We start from the raw sequence: 23,329 nt of genomic DNA on the forward strand, positions 1-23,329 counted from the left end.
AATACTTTGATATATTTCTGTGAAATTCTCTACGAAAATATTAATTTATTGACTACCTCTGTAAATAGTCATATCTACTGATTTTAGTGATAATTAGTTTTTGCTGTTTGTAGTGATCTTACCACTGCAGAACCAACAGTTATAGGAGAATGGGCTAGATTTTAAATAGGCTCTTGCATAAACAGAATTGCTAACTACCATTTTCTGTTGGTGAAATATACATGGCAAAAATTATCCAGCCTGACTCCAGATACTGGACTGAGTTGAGTATTTGGCAATCAGAAAGTTCTGATTGGTAAATTGAAAAGATTTGGTTAGAAACTTATTGGGACAAAGTCAATAATAAATAATTTTTACAGAATCATATTTCTAAAACTATTTGGTCACACTTTAACTGCACAAATATAAAGAGATACAGGGTTATAAATGATGAATAGAACTTTTATACAGGGTGACTCACTAGATACAGTTTGCTTGAACACTTGAATTCACCTTACTTATTCCCATCTAAGCCACACTGTGCGGTTTGGTATCTAATAATCATTTAATAACTCTTATAAACTATTTATAAATGTATAATTATATACAGTGAGCCACAAAGAAATGGTAGCATTTTTGAACTCTTAGGTAAAGAAAACAAATAATTCTAAGAAAGCACTTGTAAGTGCACTAACTAAACAAGCTGAAACTTTGATGTCTTAAGTCAGCTCAGGTCATTATCCCAAATGTTACAAGTAACCCATTACAGTGTGCTGAGCTAGAAGGATGAAGGCAGGCAGTGTTGGGTAGTAAGCAAGGTAACAGTAGATTTAGAGTGGGTTTTTAGGTAACCTGAAAAGTGAATTTTACGCTAGGTTTCAATGTCTTCACAGGTATAGACAGTGGTTGGTGCACCCTCTGGGGTCATGCTACCTCCCTCACCCTGCACTGAGGGCCCTCTCCTGCAGAGGCATTCAGCTTCCCCTTGCCCATAACCAGTCACTGCCCCCCCCCCCTTGGGACACCTGCAGCTATCTTCATGCTGTACCTTGTACTCGGGGACCCTCCACATCTACCATCTCCCCCCCTCCTGGCCTATGCTCCACCCTGCAGCCCCTCCGGCCTGACTCATGCCTCATTCTACAGTCCCTCACCCCAGCCCCCTGCCTCACTCTACAGGCCGTAGCCGCGCCCCGTCCTGGCTCCTGCCCTTCTCGAAGCCCTCTCCGTGCCCCGCACCCCCAAGTCGTTGTGAGGCGGGTGCTGTGACTCCGCAGCATTTGGCAGGCCCCCGAACGTGAGGTGCCCTTCTCACTGCCTGATCCCACTGTCCCATTCTGAGAGTCGGGCGGACGGGGCTACGCCGAGGCGATAGCACCCGCGGCGGCTGACTCACACGTTGTCTCTCCCTGGGGCTCCTTCTTCTGGTTCAGGCACGGCGCAGGCGCCAGGGAGAGCAGTGGGGCCTGCGTGGCGGAGGGCGGAGCAGGAAGCGGCCACGGGCTCGGCGGGGCGGGGCTACGTCTGGGAGTTGCGACTCACCTGAGAGAGTAGCAGGGCCTGGCTTGCCGGGGGGAGGCTGCCGAGATGCCGCTGTTCGCCCCCAACCCTTTCGAGCAGGATGTGGGTGAGCGAGCGGAGTCCGGCTGCAGTGCCGCGGGGGGAGGGGTGCGCTCTGAGCGGCGTGTCGCGGGGGGGCGGGGGGCGTGTTCCGGCCGGCCGGCCCTCGGGGCGCGCTGGGGAGGGGAGACTGGGCGGGCCGGGCCGTGATCTTGCTGGGCGGGGGCTGGAGGTAACGTGGGTGAGCGATCCCGGGCCATGCAGACCGAAGGGCTGAGCCCTGTGGCGTAGTTGGGCACAGAGGCTGGTGGCGTTTGAAACATAGTAGGGACATAGTCCTCGGAAAGGGCCGCGAGCAGCCCCACCCCCAACGCACTGGGCACCTGCAGGCAGAAGAGCAGAAATCAGGTGTGTGTTGTGTCAATGGACTCGTGTGCATGTAACTTAGCCGGCCTCCCTGAGAGGCTCTCTTGGCAGTCAGCTTCTCTTGTCAATGGGTGGGTTTCTAGGCAGACTCGAGTTTGTTTAGTATCTCCGACCTTGTCACTTGTAGCTGAAACTGTCTGTCATTTGTCCTGACAGCAGTTTTTTGCAAATACACCTTTTGATTCACAAACCACTTTATTACATACTTTATTATGACATAACTTTAACGTATGCTCTGCAGTGTTGTTTGGTATGTAAATGCTAACAAACAAAGTTACTTGTTGTCTTACTTCTTTCTTCTTAGTTTGTAAAGACCAGCATTGAAATAAATTAAGATCAAGGACTGACTCTGGAAAATGATGATTTCTCAAGTGTAATCATTTGGAACCTTAGTGGGATGACATGAATGCTATTAGATGCTTAGAAAGGAGGGAGTTTAGTGGTATTTCCTACTTCTACTTAGTTGAGATGAGTCCAGAGTTTAAGAGGTTTAACTTAAAAGTTTAACATTGTTAAACCAAGCTGAGGAATTTGAGAATTTTTCTGGCTTAGATCAGTAAGTAGCTGGAGTGTGTGTTACTATAGAAGGTGTGCAATAGTCACTGAATTAAAATCTTCACTAGTATGCTATTTTTTGTCAGCAAGTTTCAAAATGCCATGTTATATTCGTATAACTTGGATTTACATATCCAAGCAGTAGGAAGATGTTCAATGTACAGCCAACAGTTTAGGCAAAAGTTCCCTGGCGAGAGTATAATTGGGACACTTTGTTCAAAAAGCATAATGCCATAGCAGAGTTTTACAAATATGATGTACAGACTAGCAGATATTGCAAACACACGCTAAAACATTGCATGCATATAGGATCACTTTTTTGTTTTTGTTTCCATAGAGGTTTTTTTCTCGAAGAATAAGCATATTTGACTTTGTAAATGCTGTTTGGTAACTGGTATGGGCTACTGTAGCTCATGGAGAGAGGTTAACAACACTGGCTGGGGAAATCAGTGAGGTGCAGAGGGGCTACAAGCCTAAATTCCTAGCCTCAAAGAAGAGTGATGCTCACTGCTAGTTATGGCTTGGAAGCCTGTAATCTTAAGTGGAAGCCCTTTAGAAAGATGAGGAGGGGGCTCCAAGTTAGTCTTGGAAGTGTAACACAGCATGCTGATATGCTATGAGCTGCTACGTACCGCAAGTTTGATTGAGGTTAAATGAGACATTTGTTTGGCATTGCCATCTCCAGAAATGTGGCCCAGTATGCTTTTGATAGTCATGATTTGATTGTAGATTTTCACTCAGGTATTGATACCTGACACAAAAATAATTAGTGGAAATTAATTGGTGGCATCAAATTAATACTTAGCTGACTTCTGCCCATGTAACAGTCATCATGCAGTCTTGTTTAGATGGAGCCACTGAGAGTTTGTCTGTGCAGGGATAGCCTGCAGCTGGTCAGGGTCAGCTGACTCTGGCTCACAGGGATCCTATTTCCGGGTTGAAAAATTGCTGTGTAGATGTTTGGGTTTATGTTGGAGTGGGAGCTCCAGGACATTGCAAAGGGAGTGGGGAGTCCCAGAGCTCAGACTCCAGTCTGATCCTAAATGTCAACACGGCAACTTTTAGCCAATTTGTGAGCCTGGGCCAGCCAGTGTGATCCCTCCTTTTCTTTACTGAACATTAAATTTATTGTGGACTAATCTGAGGTGTATGTAATAAGAAAAATGGAAAAGCTTACCAATTTCATATAAAAGCCCATTACAATGTAAACTTATTTTATAGTGGCATTTTACATAAAGTTCAACATTCTTGGGTTTTGGACAGTTCTGAAATATTCTACACTATATTTTAATGAAAACTGCTGCTTATTTTAGAGTGAAAGAAATGCTAACCAATTTTGAAGACTTGCTTTTGTTGACTTAAAAGTGTGCAAAACTGAGTGTTCTATTTTTTTTTCCTTTGCTACATAATCTGTTACGAAAACAAAAAAGTGGTCCAGTAGCACTTTAAAGACTAACAAAATAATTTATTAGGTGATGAGCTTTTGTGGGACAGACCCACTTCTTCAGATCATAGCCATACCAGAACAGACTCGATATTTAAGGCACATAGAACCAAAAATAGTAATCAAGGTTGACAAATCAGAAAAATATTATCAAGTTGAACAAATCAGAGAGTAGAGGGGCAGAAGGTGGGGGTGGGGGAGTGGAGTTGAGAATTAGATTAAGACCAGTATGCACAAGAGCCCCTAATAATGACCTAAAAAATTCCCATCCCGGTTCAAACACGTGTCAATGTGTTGAATTTGAATATAAAAGAGAGTTCAGCAGCCTCTTTTTCCAATCTGTTATGAGTTGTTGACATATGATTGGGGAGAATGCATAAACCTGCCTAACCAGCTGTGTATTAATTCATTTTGTTCTGTATGAAAGGCTTCATGAAGTCTGTTTACCTGCAACATTTGGAGACACATTTAAAGAATTTTTTATAATGTATTTGTAGGAGTCAAGGATTGCTGGACTGAAGTCCTCAACTTTGTCTAGAATAGCTGTAGCCTATAGACTTCCAGTAGTTGGTCTTCCTAAGTGTTTCTATTTCATGATCCAAAAGAGTCAGACACCAGTCTGAAATACAGATTATTTTATTAGTTCACTTACTTAGATACATGGAATACAAAAAGAAGCCATCATTTGACACTTTTTTTTATTGGGAAGCAAATTCACTCTTTGGCATTCGCTACGGTGACCATCTGTCCCATTTTTGGCACGGCATGTCGGTCCCATATTTGGGGCACCAAAAAGGCATCCCTACTTATTTTAGAAAAGGGACTAATTGTGGCTCCCCCATCCAGACCGCTTCCTTGGGGCTTGGGGAGGAGTGTGGAGAAGCACCGCAGCTGCCCTGTCCCCCATCTCTGCTGTTTACTCAGGGCTCCCAGGAATGCTGGGGGTTGCTGTGGCTCGGGGAAGGTGGGCAGCTGCCACCTGCTCCCAGCTCCCTGGGGCTTAGAGGAGCCGCCCCTCCCCCATATCTCCCTGTCCCATATTTGGGACAGGGAGATATGGTCACCCTAGCACTCACTGTTTTGTACATACAGTTTTTTCATTGTATATGAAAAGTGCCTTGTTTTATGTGCTAGTGTTTAAATTTTAGAAACCTAAAGTATAACCCTTAGATGACAGGTGATGATGAATTTGTTGGTATTAGGCTGTAATCTGCATTACAAAACAACCACATAATTTGTCATGACTAGCAGTCTCTGCTAAAGGGAAACCAGGACTGGAATAACAAATGTTTTGCAAGTCTGAAATGAGGCTCTTTGGCAGTGGCATAGACACAATTATTGCCCACTCAGACTGCATGAAATTTATCTCCCTTTGAATGTTGTTTAGTTCTTTACTAGCATGAGTATTCAGTGATCTTAAATCATATTGCCAAAATAACCAAAGAATGTAAAAATTCACATGCTCAATTGTGTATATTTTTAAATTCTGATTTATTCCCTTAATAATTCAAGCAATTGCAAGTCCCAGTTGAGTGAGCACGAGCCTCTCCAGGTACTCTGTCAGGAGCTGGATTTTTCGTAGATATCCCCTTCCTCCTCCCCCTCCCTCCCCGAGCCTGCTTTCCTAGAAGAGCAAATCTAGGTCATGGTAGAGGTGCTGTGGCCAGTAACTCAGATTCAGGATATGTCTACCTTAATCAGCTTTTAGTGACAAGTCTGTTGACACAGCCCTGTTACTAAAAGTTACTTTGTGAACACTGTTCGTCTGCACTTGCTGATAAAATATTCTCATTTCCAACAAGTGGCTTTTGCTTTTTTGGAAAGAGAGTGCTCCTGCAGACAAAGTATTGGTCATGTATGTACTTGCTGTGGAGAAACCTTGTCATTCACAGAAGAGTGGAGGGGTGGTGTTTAAGCATGTACACCACACCACACCCCCAAAAGTTTTGTCAATCAAGTGCAAATGTAGATATTGCCTCAGAATCATAGGTGTTCTCCTAGGTTCACTTGTGTGTCAATGTAAAAAGATTTTTAGCTCACTCTTGCTGGTTGCTGCTGTTCTGGTTGTTTTCTGCAGTGCACTCCCTAAATTTCAATCAGTCTAACCCAGAAAGTGATTGGAACTGTCTCTCAAATTATCCAGCAGTGAAGCTTGCTGTCAGAGAAATAACACAATTGCAGGCATGAACTGCTGCCCTAATAGTACAGTAAACCCTTGATTTAACGAACCCTCATTTCACTAACTTCAGAAATAACAGATGCTGTCCGCCATCTGTTCTCCCCCCCCCCCATCCAAATGCTGATGACTCACTGGAGCTGCCACTGGGGCTGGCGGGACTGCCATTGGGGCTGCCAGAGCAGCAGGAGCTGCTGGGGCAGGACGAGCAAAGTGCAAAGAGCCTGCTGCTGAGCTCTCTCTCCCGAGTCTGCTGCGTTCCTCCCAGTCTCGGATGGTGAGCTCCCTAGTGCATGTTCCAAGGTGCCTCTAGTCCTGCAGATTCGGATTTAACAGACTTTCAGCATTAACGGATACCCATTTCCCCTTATTACTCTATTAAATGGAGGGTATACTGTAGTGCAGTCATGAACCTATGCAGTTGCAATGTAGCATCCATTACAGAACACCAATACTGGTTTGTCTGACTGTCACCAGGTATCAGAGATTATGCTAGGCCTGCTTATGAAGAATATTTGATGGAACCCAAAGCATAAATCTGAGTGCTCTAGCTTTTCCATATTGAATACAGTTAGGATGTTTGAGAGTACAACAGTCAAAAAATAAATCTTAAGACAAGACAAACTCTTTAACGTGTGCATTAAAAATTATTTATCGTTGCTGAATATATTGTTTGTGTGATTAAAGTGACAAGGTCCCACTGTGAGATCTTGCGGTTCAATTTGGGAATACATAATTAAATGGCATTAGGCCTCAGAGGCAGATGCAGTGGGTGAAATACTTTTGGGTAAGCAAGAGCTGTGCATAAAGAGCAGTTTGTGTTTATCACTCTCTTTTCCTCTGACCAGTTCCTGGCATTGGTGAACTATCAGTGGAAGTTTCATGAAAGAATGTATTTTAAGAAACCATTAGAATGAGGAGAGGATAGTTTATGAAAACTGATTTTTTTTTTTAAAAAACCACTGTAATGAAAAGATTATTCTTAACTACATGTGTGAAATGTGTATGTACATACAGACTTAACCTTGAGGAAAATCTAAATATGAAGGACTGAGTTCAACATACAATAATTAAACAAAGTATGCATCTTAGTATGTAGTTAAATTTATGGCATAAACTATGAAGTAGAACTTCATCTTTTGAGTCTGATGAATGGTAATCATACATACTAGTCCTTTTCTGTAGTATAGGCTGTGTCTACACTAGCCAAAAACTTCAAAATGGCCATGCAAATGGCCATTTTGAAGTTTACTAATGAAGCGCTGAAATACATATTCAGCGCTTCATTAGCATGAGGGCAGCCGCGGCACTTCGAAATTGACACGGCTTGTCCAGACGGGGCTCCTTTTCGAAAGGACCCCACCTACTTCGAAGTCCCCTTATTCCTATCTGCTCATAGGAATAAGGGGATTTTAAAGTAGACGGGGTCCTTTCGAAAAGGAGCCCTGTCTGGACGAGCTGCGCGGCAGCGAGCCACGTCAATTTCGAAGTGCCGTGGCTGCCTGCATGCTAATGAAGTGCTGAATATGTATTTCAGCGCTTCGTTAGTAAACTTCGAAGTTTTTGGCTAGTGTAGACATAGCCATAAAGTGTTGTGTATATTCTACAATATTACCTATACTTAAAACAGGGATTTAAAACTGTTATAGAAACTAGTATATGTTAGCGCTGGTTTAGGAAAAAAATATTGCACTTCTATTAATTATACGTGAAAGGTGTTTTGTCATATTCTGAAAGGCGCTAGTTTGCTAAACTATGAATCTGAAGTCTGTCCTTTTTTTATTTGTAGAAAAGGCCACAAATGAATGCAATACCAGTGAGGACTGGGGTCTTATAATGGATATATGTGATAAAGTTGGAAGTACTCCTAATGGGTAAGATGTTTTAGTTTCACAATGTCTTACTTCACATCCACTTAAACCCCCTCCACCCCCCCCCCCCCAGAAGAAAAAAGTGAAGCATTGTTTGGAGGACTGGAGCTTCGTAAAATGCATATCTAAAGGAAAAGTGCCTCAAGAAGTTTTGAACCAGTTTGAAATTTTCTTCCAATGGGATTTCCAGTGGAGTAATTGGTGTACGATGGACTCATTCCATTTTTTATGCTGTACTGCACAGTAAATCAAGTTAATCATGTTAAATGATGCAGCATGCAGTTCCTGAAGCATGTGGGCCAGAAGGGGAAAATACAAGTAGGTTCATTACAGAAACTTATCTAAAGAGAAAGTTACCTATGGGTGTGTGTATTCTAGAGAACTGCAAGATGGATGGAGAGTAACAGGGAAAAGAGTGGGTCAGGACCAAAGTGAAGTTTAATATATTTAAACACATGCAGTAATTCAGTGATCCTGTAATCGTGCAGTGTAACGTCAGATCTTTTTCTCCAGGATGGCTGGCTTTTCTCAGTCAAAGGTAACTCATTTTGTAATGTAGTTATCTTTGTATTTGTTATAACTGTCAATGTAGAAATTGCATCTCTGAAATCTTTTTTGCCTAATTTTACAAATGCTGCTGAAGTTTAAGATTATTGAACTAAAAACTTTTTTTTCTATACGTGTGGCATTACACACCACAGAGTCACGTGCTCTCTAGTCAGTGTCTTGTTTGTGGGGGCTGTTTAAAATAAGAAAACTTGAGTTCTAAACAAAAATTGGGAGAGCTGGTGTAGATTTAGCCACCAAATGCACTTCAACTATCTTTTATGGAGGGGTGGGGAAAGAGGGCAATTGTGCTCTTATCCCCCCAAGGAAACAGCCGTGTCTTAATGGTGGTTGCAACCCCGAGCTTGAGAGAGCTCTTCTATGTTAATACCCTTGTACAGCTAGACCAGGTGTGAACAAACGTTTTATGTCAGGCTCCCCCTCCCCCACCTCTCTAATGTCATCCAAACCAACAGAAATTTTGGTTATGTTCATATGAAAAAAACCTTTTCAGCATGTGTAAGAAAATACATATGTAGACTTTAAAAGCTTTATTGATTGGTATAAAAGGTGAATACACATACACAGAAATATTAACATGCTTCAGTATTTTTATTGAGATGGATGGTCCTGACACCCAGGAGCTGATCATGCTTCGCTCCCTTTATGAAGTTTCACATCCACTGAGAGGGGCTCGCCTCCGTCTTTGCACACACTTTTAACTAGACAGTTGTTTAGGCTCCTTAGTCATTGAGAAAAAATAAGGCTAAATTTTTTTCTTAACATTTGTAATGTCCATACTTGTACAGTCCAAATGGCTTTTGTGCTTGTGTTGAGGATGGGATAGAATGATTTAAATCTTTTGTTATTAAAATATGTTTTTAAATCAGTTTTTAAACAGCTTCAACCTAACGTTTGAATTTGTGCTATTATAGTTGTATATTATAATCCATGACAAATTTAAGTATTTATAATGTGGGGTTTTTAATGCCACTACTTATGTCTTCTATTGTTTGACATTTACAAAACTGCTAGGCAAAAAACAAAATATTGAAAATTAAGTCCCTGATACAGGAAACACATAAATGGGTATGTAATTTATTGGGCTACTTGTAAAAGTGACTTCAACAGATTACATTTGCTTAAAGTAAAGCATGTGCATATATGTATGCATCCTTTCACTCAATTATATAAAATCTTTGTCATTTTAAAGCAAAACTGTTTCAGTGTTGATAATGAAACTTTTTTTTTTAGATTCTGAGTGTAGTAACAAAATTCTTAACGAAGTTATTGTGTTTTCTTATCTACTGAAAGCGCAAATTGGTTTGTTTTTTTTTTAAAAAGGGCTTCTTACCCTGCTGATTGCGAACTGGAATGAGGTATAAAGCCTGATACATTCAGGAAGTTGTGATATTTCTGTTAAAGCTCTGTATATCAGAGGTGATGTTTGTTTGCAAGTTTAGCATGGCTTGCTCGTAAATCTTATTTTGTGTTTTCTCTATAAGGATGTTAGTAACGTTATGAACTTGTTTTTTATATGTCAGCATTTTAACTGTGAAACTTCTTAGTTGAAAAAAGTCTGTAAAACCTGAAATCTTTCCAACATGTAGGAAATTAAAGAAAAAAAGTAGAAAAAAAAAAAAAAATCTGCTTCAGCAAATTGATTGTAAAATATGTATAAAGAACGAGCAGCATGCAAATAAGGTTTAATTTTTAGAAAAATTTGTTTTTGTTCACTTGAATTTGAATTTTTTCCCCAATATCTGGACAAAATGCACTTTTTTCAAATATGGCAATTTTTTGTAGTGTAGAATGTCTTTTTCCTTGTTTTCTTCAGGTCCATCTCATTCAAAGTGGTTGTGTCTCCAGCCATAGGTGGCAATTCCCAAATTTGGACTGTTCTAGAAAACTTGAGTTTTGGCTTAGCTAAAATGCTATCTTTTAAAAATATGTTGTATGTTTCATGAGCAGACTTGACTTCGTTGGTTGCTAAGTACATGGTGACATTTTTAATTTGCAGTTCACAGTAACTGAATTATACCATACTAGTGTTCATATTTTCTTAATTCTCTTCTAGAGCAAAAGATTGTCTTAGAGCTATAATTAAAAGAGTCAATCATAAGGTCCCACATGTTGCTTTGCAAGCTCTAACGGTAAGTAAGATTATACGTTACTCTGCAGAACTTTACATCTGTATCTTTAGATATTCAGGCATTCATTATGACCAACTTCTTTCCATGATACACCTGTTTAACTCTAAATGAAGTTGGTGGGTGTTGTATCTAAAGGTGTAATTTAGCCCTCACTACTTACTTTTTTCAGCAAACACAGATTTTGAACAAATCGTTGCTATTGCTGTCTTTAACACTTTTGCCATGTTGTTTCTGTTGTCAGCTGCTAGGAGCCTGCGTGTCAAACTGTGGAAAGATTTTTCATTTAGAAATATGTTCCCGTGATTTTGCAAGTGAAGTACGTGGTATAATAAATAAGGTAATTTATTATAAGTTTATTAAGTATTCTTAAGAATGGATGAAGTTCCTGATTAAACTTTTCTTTGTGCTTTCATTATATTTGTGACAGTCATATTTTTATAAGTTTCCAATTCAAATGCATTTGTAAATACAGCTGACATCCTACTTGTACTGAAATCTGGGAATGCTTTCACTTGTTTGGAAAAATACTAAGGAAGTTTTGCAGATATCAAAGGTCATGAGTTAAGTCATTTTCAGGCTAGAAGTTTTGTCCCGAGACAGAGTGAAGTTGAGGAGACTTGTAGATGACCTATGTCCCACCCGTAGTACAAGGGTTAAAGTCAAGTAAGTCAAGTCACTATGGGAATCTTAACAAGAATTTGTGGAATCTAGCTAAACTTGCCTCACTTAATGTTGAGGTCTCCCCTACTTGGAAAAAAAACACTACCTTTTGCTTGTGTAGGAATAAGTTGTATGGAAGAATAATAATCTAAAAATATTTAGGTTGACAGTAGAAAATGGTTAAGTTTTACAGTGAGAAGTAGAAAGCTTTCATTAGATTTTGAGGCTCAAAAAGCATGCACAACACTGAACAGAAAGTGAACGGGGAAAAAAAAAGTAAGACTATATGGCAAGGTTCAGGAGATTTTTCCAGTCAAACAGAAATTCTTCAAAATATGGAAATTAACTCCAGTGAAGCCATTCAGCAGGAGCTCAACTTTCAACAGGCAGTAGAGCTTCAAGGGCTAAAATTGATTTCAAATAACAAATAGCTAAAGCTTTAAAAACAAGAGACTCTAATAAGTCGGGAGCAGGGAGCCTAGTGAAATAATTGGTGGGTCGAGTGGGTGTTAAAAAGACGTAATTAAGAAAGCTAAGGATTTTGCTAAACAGCTGAATGACTTCTCTGTATCATACCTCACCACAGAGGCAGCTGGAAGGATTCCCAACCCAGATCTGCTTAAGGTTTTTGTTTCATTTTCTTAAATGTTAGGGGTTATCAGAACTTGAGGCATTAGAGAAGGTACAGGCACAGACTGATAACTGAAAAAGCAATAAGTAACAGGGCCGAGATGGTATCTCTCAAGTTCTGAAGAAGTCCATGTACTGAATGACTGATCTGCTAATGAAAATATGCAATCTTATTGAAAACAAGCAAGTGAAACAGAGGATTGGAGGATAGAAAATGTTTTACATCTGTGGATGATCTGAGATGCTAAAAACAAGTGTGTGTCATTTATCTGTCTCTGATAAGATGGTTGACATAACAATTAAAAATAGACTAATAAAATACCTGGAGGATCTTGATGTCATAGGGCCTAAGGAGCATGGTTCCTGCAAAGAAAAATAGTGTCTCATTAATATGTTAGAAATGTTTGATACTTCATAATTAGAGGGGGTTGAGAGAACGTAAATTAAAATGGCTAGGGATGTGGGAAAACTTTCTCATGTGAAAAGATATTGGGATTATTCTTCTTAGGGAGACAAATAAGGATGTAAGTTTATAAAATAGTGAATGGCATAGAGAAGGTAAGTTGTGCTATTTTTTCTGTCTCATAGCATGAAAACAAAGGGACAGTTGAGGAAATTAAAATACATTCAAAAGCAATAAGAAAATACTTTGTGACACAAAGCATATTTTGACTGCAGTTGTGCCACAGGTTATTGCAGTGAGACAAAACCTAGTGAGACTGAAAAATACATAGAAATTTTACATGGGTAACAAGAACATTCTGCAGTTATAGTGCTAACAAGTTGTTGAAAGGCATGTTAAACATTATACTTCAGATGATAAAATGATTTGGGAAGCTGGAGGACAGATTGTCACATCTGCACCCACCCAGTTAATCTGGTGTATGTTGTACTGTGTGTTTCTGAAGACAGAATACTGGATTAGGCTGAGGAGCTGTTTAATTGTGGTGTAGATATTTGAGTTTGGGCTGTCTGAGCTCTGGGACCCTGTCACTTTACAGGGTCTTAGAGCCCAAATGCCTACACCACAATTAAACAGCCCTTTAGGCTATGTCTGCACAGCAATACAAGTCCATGGCTATGTCTACACTATGAGATAATATTGATTTTTATGAAGTGCCTGTCTTCACTAAATTGCATTAGCTCAATTTATGGTGCACTAAAATTAACGTAATATCGGTATCATAATATCATAGTAACCTGACAGGTCTAGCGTTCAGTTCAAATTTAAAATTCTGAATGAAGGGTAGTGAGGAAGCGGCATGTCTTTAAATTGAATTAGCTTCCAGACATGTCCTGTATATGCCCCACAGTTCTCTGCTCTGGCCTTTTGCATCTCTGCCGCTCTCAGGTGTGGAGGAATTGGGCAACAGGAACACTGTTTCAATTTGTGGCTGTAAGGTCATGAAAGGCTGAAAAACCTTCTTTCTTTTTGTTTGCTAGCAGCGCAGCTGTGGTTTTCTGTATACCCCAGCTAGCTGCCTTTTTTTCCGTGCTGCTGCCCACACCATGTGGCAGCTGGGCTGTGGCTGGGGGTCGTGCTTGTTTGATAGGACGAGAAACTTTTTTCAGCCGTTTATATGTTGTCCTGCCCTCCCCAAGAGGCACCATGCGTTATGGAACTTTCCCTTGCCCATATCACATGGGAGCTAGTCTGTGGGTGGGGGTCCTTCTTGGAAGAGAAACTTCTTTTCAGCCACTTACATTTTGTCCTGACCCCCATATCCAGTCTCTTCCCTGCCCCTGGAGGCGCCACACAGTCTGGAACTTTCCCACACGCAGCCACATCACATGGCTTGACCCCAAACCAATAAAAGGATTTGCTGTGCAGGGTGCCAGGCAGCTTGAGTGCAGTGAGGATCCTGTAGCTGGCCAGGGGAAGTCTCCCTGGTCAGTCACAATTTTTGGGCAACAGAAGAAAATACTTTGTCACTAGCGTGGCTGTCCTCTGAGGAAATTTTTGTTTGAGTTTTATCCAAAGGCCAAGGGGCTGGCTATAGTTGGGGGTCTTAGCTGCCCAGGGGAAGTGTCCCTCAGTGGTCATGATTTTCGGGGCTGGCTGTAGCTGGAAATCTTTTAGCTGCCCCAAGCTGTAACTGTTTCAATGAAGGCAGTGTAGTAGCTATACAATTACCGTGGTTCTCGAGGTAAGGCTTGCAGTGAGGAATGTTCTTGTTCTGAGGGTCGTCTTTGCCAGGAGGTCTAAATCCAGATGCAGTTCATAGGTCCTGCCCAGGGGGATCGGCCAGCATCCTGGGCATGGATGTAGCACTGTTGGACCTCCTTCACCTGGACTTTCTCCATGCTGCAGCAGGTGGCCATGTGGTATAGGCTTGGGCATTATGGCGCTTCACCTGGCGTCTTGGAGTAGATCCTCCTCACCCTACAGGTCCAGGAGGGTCTGCACCTTTCACCCAGTCCTGGAGGGACCTGCCTCCTGGTGCCTTGGGCTGGCTCTTGGGCCTTTGAGGCAAAATTATTGATCTGAGGATCTTCTGTGCCAGGAGATCTAAATCCAGATCCAAGCCTGCAAAGATGCAGTGCTTTTGCATCCTGTTCTGAAAACCTGTCGGTTGGGAAACCCAAAATCTTTTTCTAATAATTCCTAAGTGCTTTACTGCTTCTTCCCTCCCCTCAGTTATAAAAAGCACATCTCTTTTACAGGCAAGCCAGACCCCGCCTGGAAGAAGAGACGTTTGTTTAACTGTCAGGGGAATGAGGAAAATGAAATGTAGGAAATTAAATGTGGGAAGAAGTCATCAGATTCCCACATCCACTTGCAGGGCATTTTTTTTCTCATTCTGCACCAGTGAAAATAGTCAGAATGCTGTGGGGCTTAGGGAACCATGGGATACGTTCCCACTAGACACTGCTGCAGCAGTTGAATTAAGCTACTTGTGTGTGGTAGCAAGAAGTCGATTTTATGGGGAGCATGTGGGATGTGAGAATACTCAAAATCAATTTGATAAAACCCAGCATTAATAGATTGATTTTGGTTCATAGGGTAGACACAGCCTAAGGTAGTGAAATTCGAGTCAGTGAATACATGTCAGGGAACCCTGGGCTTGAACGTTTACACTGCAGTTTAACCGTAGGTCAAGGATTTTCTGACCCATGCTTGAACCTAGGTGCTGATGTCCACACTGCAGTGTGCAGACCTGAGGCAAAATAATCCTATCTCAGAGTGTCTAGGCTCTCTCCTGGTGCCAACACTGTAACCAGATGTGTTGCACTGTGGGAAAATTCTACTGCACACCCTGTTTTCTAACTGATGATGCTGTTGAAGGGATTCAGGTACCCATAAAGAGCAAGTGCGTACATTAGCCCTGTTGGTGAGAGTCTCAGTAGTGAGTGCAATTTATTCTGAACTACTGTCTAATTTGAGAATTGGGCTCTCCACGTCTAGGCTGAGCCAGACTTGCAGGAAAATGCCAGTGTGCACCTGTTCTGAGGATAATTAGGACATCGGTTTCCAGGAGCTGTCAAATTACCAAAATGAAACTTTGCAATTCTTTTTAAAATGGAACATTTATTACAAGTGTTTTTGTTTGGAATGTTTTCATTTATTTGTGTCTTTTTGTTTTGAAGTTTGACAGGTAGTAGGTTCTGGAGGAAAAGTGCAAATGCACATGCACACATACCCCCACCTGTCTATGGAGCACTAAAGTGCATCACAAGGATTTTGTGCACTGCTTCCGCATTCCACAAGGATCCATTATCTCTACCCCTGCTGCATCCTTAAAGGCAGGGTCAGGGATCCATCAGAGGCTATGGGGAAGTTTGGGGCTGGCTTCCACTCATCACCCACATCTCCTGGGCCCCTTTGCACATGCAGCTGCAAGGACAGCCAGGGAGCAAGGGACAGCACAGAGTGGGACCATGCAGCTGCCCTGCAGGGTAGAAAAGCAGCAAAGATGCTGGCTCACCATGGCCAGGGATGGGGAATGACCCCCAACATTCTGCAGTCAGGAGCTGCCTCCTGCTTGTTAGTTTTGCCCTTGCTCTGAGCAGCAGTGTGGAGGAGCTGGAGTCATCACTTCATGAGTCTTTGGGGAAGTTTGGGGCTGTCTCCCACTCATCGGCCGAATAGTACACACTTCTCGGGGGGCCCCTATACATGCAGCCTATGGTAGGGCCAGGGGAGTCAGGGAGGAGAGCTGGGACCAAGAGGCTGCCCTGCAAGCAGGGAGAGCAGCTCCAGTGTTGAGTGTATTCCCTCCCCCAGCTGCTCTGAGCTGGTATCTCTACCACTCCCCTTTCCTGCAGGGCAGCTGCTTCGCTTCTGCTTTGCTTTCTGGCTCTTGCCTTCTGCCCTCTCTGGGACTGAATGTGCAGGGATACCTGAGAAGCATGCACCAAAATCTGTGCGTTTGTGACTAGGAAGCAACCTTATTTGCAAAGAGCCTCTTCTGGTTGGTCACCGCTGAAAACCCTATGGACTCCCTGATTGCTGACCACTGGTCTGCAAGTAAGACGGCAGTGGGTTAATACTGATCTGAACAGTTGCTGTTCGGAAAGAGAGCAGTGGCTTCTGTTTGCAATACAGCACAATAGACTGTAGCAGAGATTGTTGACAAAGAGGGGACTAAGGAAGTTGCCCTAAGAGGTTCTGGGACGCATCTGGTTGACTTTCTGGATCTGAGTCAAGCTAGGGCAGGGGTGAGCAAAATACAGCCATGGTCAGATCCCTGCACCTTCTTCATTAATATAATAAAAAGTGTGGCCTTTGATCACTAACCATGTTATTGGAATGGTCCCCCCCACCAATCAAAAATTATTTCCCATCCTGAGCTAGGGCCGCATGCACACAGGAAGCAACAAGACTTGATTCCTGAATCCCAGCTCAACACTGGCTTGGTTACTCTGGATCTTAGTGGTCCTGGGATCTGAAGTTCAGGTTCTGGGTTAACATAATTGATGTGTGGATGCAGTGCTGTATAGACATGCCCTTAATCCTGATCCAATTTACATTTGCCATTTGGAATGATGAGGGTTAACTTCTGTGTAGATATATTCTGAGGCGTGCAGTGATTTGAAAAGTTGCTGTGTTGTTTCTTTAGGTACTACAAGTTGTGTATTATAGATGCTATTTTGTGGGGGCTGTGGTTTGGGGTTGGTCTGGATCTGTTTCTTCCTTGTTCTGAGGCTTATTGAGCTGGATCATATACATTCTATTTTAGTGGTTATAAAAGGGCAATGGTGAATTGTTACCATCTTAAATTTTGCATTTGGATCGGAACAACACTGCTTCCAAAGATCTCGCCTCATTAAGTTATTCTCAGATCTTGTATAAGAGTTTATTTAGGGTTTTCAATGGTTTGTCTTACCTAATGTCTCATTCCTGCATGTTTACTGCTTGTATAAAAAGGCAGTGGCCTTTTAGCAGATTGTATAGGTAGAGGCCTCCTATTTTATGAAAAAATTTAGAGCTTTTGAGATTTGTTCTTGATTTGATGCAGAACAACTATAAGACAAAGATAGCAGCCACATATAAATAGACTGGGGAAATACAGCTGTGGCTCCTACATTGCTGTAAAGGGAATGTGATGTAGGAGCTGATGTGCTGGCTTTATGCTACTGAAAGAATCATCCTGTATCGATCCTGCAGAAGCAAGATACAGTGGTCGTGATACCAGAATCCATCAGTGGTACAAAGGAGCCATGCTGCAGTTTCAGACTTTGAAGATCTCTGTGTGTGTGTGAACTCATTTGTAAGATATAATGGAGTACTTAAGATATAGCAAGATCATGTATAATCATAAGCTTGTGTGTTTAACATAAAAGGGAGGTTCAACAATATAAGGTTTTGAATGACTGTTCTGTAGTGATTTGTGCTGCTTTTATGTCTATTTAATATCCCCCTTTATATAGTTATTTAATTTTGTATTATAGGCTCATCCCAAAGTATGTGAAAAGCTAAAAGCTTTAATGATGGAGTGGTCAGAAGAATTTCAAAAGGACCCTCAATTTAGCTTGATATCTGCAACTATTAAGTCTCTTAAAGAAGAGGGAGTAGCTTTTCCTACAGCTGGGTCTCAGGTAATGATAGATACAATTCTTGTCTGACACATGCCAAAATATTTGTATTTCATATTAGTTTTCCAGTGATTTACTTGTGTTATGAATATGGGTAAAAGAGCCATGAGCTATTGAAGTAACATCTCTCTGTTATTGTTTAGAAGAGCCAATTATAAAACAAGAGGTGGCTTTGGATCCTAGTTTAGGTGTGACCTCCCCAACCAGGCATACATCAGTTCATTTTGCTCTTTTACTGCTTTCCCTTCTCCAGAATCTATGAGCAGATGACTTAAGTTGTGCTACATGCTGTCACTGTGGAGCCTGGGGTGGCATCTGATGCCTGACGATCCCAGACTAAGTGAGAACTTTCCTGAGCTGTCCACTAGCCTGAATTTAAGTGCCTTGTCTGTTGGGTCCTCCCTATAAGGCACTTACTAGGTGTTTCTGTAGCATGAATGGAGACTATTTTAATACCTCATAGTTAATTTATTTATCCTTGTAATACCCTGTGAAATGAGTATTGTTAGAGACCTGCACCAATACAAAATTTGTATCCACATCTGTATCCAAAAAAATGACCCACGGATAGCATGTTCACATCTATGCCTATAAGGCAAAGATGTGCAAATTTGCAGGGCTCTAAGTATTGTTATCCCTGTTACCCAGACACAGAGCTGAGACACAGAAAGTGTTTGATCTGTTGCAGAGTTGGAAACAGAATTTATGTGTCCTAATTCCCTTTCTTATTCCTCGACCACACAGACATCCCTCCATTTCCCCTGAGAGATGGAGCCACTTCATTATCCTGGTATCTGTTGTAGATATTAATAGGTATATGGTACATTCAAAAGCCCTGTTATGCAGCTTAAGAGAAGTCAAAATTTGGCTATCATAATCACATACTTTTTCTGTTCATTTTTGTATTTGTATACTGCTTAAAATAATTTCATGAAGTTTGACTCTAGCCCTGGTTAACATTGAGTGCGGTTTTTTGTTTGCCACCCAACTGTGACTTGTCAAAACAAGAATAAGATTCTGGACTTGGAGGACAGATGCAGCAAAGATTTAGATGTGTGGGTGGAGAGTTCTTGAAGCTGGCTTGTACTGCTGAACTACTGACCAGCTACACTCATTGTCTGTCTTGTGGATACAGTTTTATGTTTGTGTCTTGATAGGCTGAATGTTTACAGCTGTATTACCTTATGCATTGCTCTGTAAACAAGTGAAGTTGAAGGATTCATTGCTTATTAAAATTTGTTCTTGCAAAAATATTTGTATAGGAATCACGAGAAACAGTTTCACTGCTAGGACCTCACACTAAATATACTGTTGCTGAGGCCACAATTCCCTTTCTCTGGCAGGCTTTCTAAAAGCTTCAAGGGAGAATCCCACACTTGCATATGTTCCTTGCTTTGTTAATGTTAATCTCTTTAAGAGAGCAGATGACCAGTTTTACTTCCTCCCTCATATGCCACACATAGGAGTGGAGGGAGGCTCTTTGACCTCAGAAGAAGGCAGTCCTTTTCTTTCTGTAGTTCCTAACTTAGGTGCTGTTGAGCTGTTACTGTGTTTTGAGGGAATTGCATTGCAACAGTGGAGTATGAGAGGAGGAGGGCACGCCACTCTGCAGAGGGGGGTGCAAATAATAGTAAGAAATGGTCTCCTTCTGCCTACAACAAACACACTGAAACTGTGGCAAGTAAATTTAAGAAGAAAAGATCTCCATTTAGTGATGAAATGATGGTGAGGTAGGTAGGTCATACTATTACCTATACATTTAAAAACCCAATAACTAGATCTTTCTTTCCTGCTTGAAATATAGCTCTACTCATGTTGCCAATACATTTGCAGAGTCTCCCAAGCGCTGCCAAGAATGGTGCATCATCAAACGAAAACAAAGAAGATGAAGATATAGCTAAAGGTAAATTATTAGTCACAGCCTTTGGTTGGAAATCTGACGCTTACAAGTGTTCTGTACTTGTACTCTGAAACACATGTTGTTAACACGCATAAATTTTCCACTAAACAAGAATATTGTACCCACAGAAAACTGTTCTACGGAATGGAAAGTGATGATGGTGTGGGAAGCCAAAAGAGAATAATGTGCTATGTTTTATAAAATGTTTTGGAGGAGGTGGTGGATAAGGGGTATTATAGCCATCTGCAGTCCACTGGCATGGGCCTTGGAAGAATTACTTATACTGCAGCTGTTCCTCTTTATTAGACCTTTTGATCTTCTCTTTCCTTCTGCCCTAACCCAGCCCTCTCACCTTCACCAGTCCACTCTGAAAGATGGAGGTTTTAAAATATTTATATTCTTTAAGCTCTCCTGTCGAGTGCTGTTGTCCTTACTCACATGGCATATCAAATAATTTGTATACGGGTTTTCTGGTACCATCAGTGACATCACTGTTTTCACATGAAAGCTTGTGTCTTCCCAATTGAGCTTGAAATTCCTATTGTAATTAACATGTTTACTTCTATATTATATTTCAGAAATTGTTTGTGACTAATTCCTTTTGAACTTTTAAGTTGTAGGACTAAGTAAACTTAATGGAGTTCAGACAGGTTAGAAGTTTAAGAATAACTTGAATTCAAATACTTTTAATCTGAAGAACAGATATATGTAATGTACTTAATTTTGAAAGTATGATATATGAAACTGGTCTTTCACTTTCTAAGAAACTATTCATACATACATACATAAGTACAGACTTATTTTTTATTTTCCAAATTGTAGCTATTGAATTATCTTTGCAAGAGCAGAAACAGCAGCAAACGGAAACTAAATCCTTATACCCATCTGCAGAAATTCAACAGAATAATCAGAAGGTCTTAAGGAAGGTGCGAGCCCTGTATGACTTTGAAGCTGTTGAGGACAATGAGCTCACCTTTAAGAGTGGAGAAATTATTATTGTTTTGGATGACAGGTACCGTGCATTATTAGTGGTCTCCCTACAGTTTTCTTTTTCTTTCTAGAATGCCTAATACTGTTTTTTTTTAAAAGCCATTCTTTACATTTGGAACAGCTTTCCAATTAATTTCTAAACATCTCTTATTTTTCTTTATTTGTAGCTAGCCTGTGCACCTGTCTTCTGTTGAAGTCAACAGATTGTTTGTTTGTTTTATTAGAATCTACAGTTCATTTGTCTTCAGTTTAGATCTGTTCTTTTCTTTAGCCTATATGTACTTGAAGTCAAAGATTTTTGCTTTTGACCCTGACATAAAGCACTCTTTACATCCAGTAATAATGTATAATAAATCCAAGCACCATCCGAGAATGGTGAAAGCCCTGATTATTGCTGTGTCCACACTTGTTCAGGTACAGAATAATTAGGATAATATTTAACAGTTATACCTTTCTTTTAAATAAAGTGCTTTGTAGCTGAATTATGGATGTACTTTTAATGATATGACCATATACTTTTCTAATTTTTATTTTAATCTTCACTGTTGCTGCTGCCACCACCACTGCCCTGACTTTAGCTGAAAAAAAAATCATCTGCCTGCATTGTCCTTATTTAGCAAACAGTGACTTACTGTTTCTCCTTTTCCCCTATTAGGCAATAGAGTAGAAACTGTAGCCCTGCCTTTGTTTGTCCCAGTTTGTGTACTAGGTGTACATTTTAACCTAAGTTATTTGGACACAGTCAACTCAAAATTTAGTTAAACTTTAAGCACGTTATCTTCCCCTTGAATGATACTGCTCATTTTCACTGTGTTACTACTACAGTTTTTCCCTCTGTAAATATGCTTTTCCTTTTCTCTGTTGCTGGGTGACAGCCCCATATAAATCAGAGAAACACACTGTATTGAAAGAAAATGTTGTCAAATGCATAAAATTGAAGAAAATAAAGTTCAGTTTTTTTATTTGTAGAGTGTGGTATAGTACAGAATATGATAGGTTCTGTTGGCCTGATTGAGCCCTTGCCTGCTGTGTCAGTCTTGGGCAGAGGGGGAGAGGGTAGCTGTGTGCTTTGCAGAAAGTACTCTGAGGTTTGCTGTAATAGGTGCACAGCCTTTATGCGGGCAGTGTTTCACTGATATTGCTGAAGTTCTGTTTGAGTGGAGGGTTGCGGATTGAGCTCTCTTAATAGTGCCTGTTTTGCCTTCTTAGTAATTGAAAGATGGAATAAGAGCTCCGAACTATTTAGAATCAGCTTGTGAATTTGCTTTTAAAGGTATTAATGTTTAAAGTATTTTATAATTAAACATTTTAATTTCAGTGATGCCAATTGGTGGAAAGGTGAAAATCAGAGAGGGGTAGGACTGTTCCCATCTAACTTTGTATCCTCTAACTTAAATGAAGAACCTGAGACAGGTAAGTTGCATAGTAAAAATTACCACATGATGCTGTAAAAAGGTGGGCAAATGAAGTAGTGTACAGTGACATGTCCAGGGTCATACACTACACCAGGGTTGGACTCCTGATCCCATTCCAGTCAGTCGGAATTTTGCTTTTGGCTTCAAGGGAACCATGACTTACACCTCTGTTTTTTGTCTCCCTTTTGCTAAAGTACTGTACTTTCCTGTTACAGAAACTGGTTCTGTTATTTCTTCGGCTCTGGTCTTTCAGGAATAACACATTATACTTGAATTCAATAAGTTGTCATCTATAAAGTTGCTGGAATATAGTTTGGATTTCCTATGCCATCAAATATGATTTTAACATTGATTATATTCATGCTCATGTCTAACTTAGTTTAAGGTAAAAATTGTCAGTTTGATTTATACCAGTAATTGCAGAAGTACTTCTGTGTAGCCAAGTTGGTCCTAGCATGTTAGAGAGACAAGGACATATTAAAATTCCATGATATGTAATATCTGAGTGGTAGGTTTGTTTTAGACACTGGTGCAGGTCAAAACAGACTCTTGCCCTTGCTAGACTCTGATTAACAGCCTGCAGGTTTTGTCCAAGAGACAACGGACTGAATTCCAAGCAGAATCTATTACATTCAGAAACTGATCAACTTGGAGTTTGTTTTGCTGTAATGCAATATTTTCTCCCCTTTTCAATGACCTAAGAGTATTACTTTCTGGGAATCATTTGCTTTATTTAAGTGCTCTTTAACTTTTAAGATTTGGCATCAGAGTTGTACTTGGGCCTATGGAAACAGTTTAAACTATGCAGTGTTGTATATTTGTTTTTTGAGACTAGGAGGATATATATCTAGGATAGTATAGGAACAAAGCTGAAGAAGAGGAACTGACATTCATGTTCTCTTAGCTACTGTGGATAAGCCCCCTATTACTGAAGATACTACAGAAGAGATTAAGAAAGCAGAACCTGAACCTGTTTATATAGATGAGG

The 23,329-nt window shown here is 40.8% G+C and overlaps 1 protein-coding gene across 4 annotated transcripts in view; it reads left to right on the plus strand.

The window, feature by feature from the left end:
- The first annotated feature begins 1,503 nt into the window (after window positions 1-1,503).
- STAM2 (signal transducing adaptor molecule 2) overlaps window positions 1,504-23,329 on the plus strand; it is a 33,473-nt gene continuing 11,647 nt past the window's right edge. Inside the window, exons 1-9 of one of the 4 annotated variants that reach the window (XM_075001264.1) lie at window positions 1,504-1,606; window positions 7,930-8,014; window positions 10,635-10,710; window positions 10,952-11,047; window positions 17,893-18,039; window positions 19,870-19,939; window positions 20,759-20,948; window positions 22,245-22,339; window positions 23,246-23,328. In XM_075001264.1, coding sequence (XP_074857365.1) covers window positions 1,567-1,606; window positions 7,930-8,014; window positions 10,635-10,710; window positions 10,952-11,047; window positions 17,893-18,039; window positions 19,870-19,939; window positions 20,759-20,948; window positions 22,245-22,339; window positions 23,246-23,328 — 882 coding nt within the window. In that variant the 5' untranslated portion in view covers window positions 1,504-1,566. Of the gene's footprint in view, window positions 1,607-1,911; window positions 1,948-7,929; window positions 8,015-9,902; window positions 9,937-10,634; window positions 10,711-10,951; window positions 11,048-17,892; window positions 18,040-19,869; window positions 19,940-20,758; window positions 20,949-22,244; window positions 22,340-23,245; window position 23,329 lie in introns of those variants that run through there. The other 3 variants (XM_075001265.1, XM_075001266.1, XM_075001267.1) reach the window with 3 other exon arrangements.

The sequence above is a fragment of the Carettochelys insculpta genome, chromosome 8 (assembly GCF_033958435.1).
Source record: "Carettochelys insculpta isolate YL-2023 chromosome 8, ASM3395843v1, whole genome shotgun sequence".
NCBI classification, from domain to species: domain Eukaryota; kingdom Metazoa; phylum Chordata; order Testudines; family Carettochelyidae; genus Carettochelys; species Carettochelys insculpta.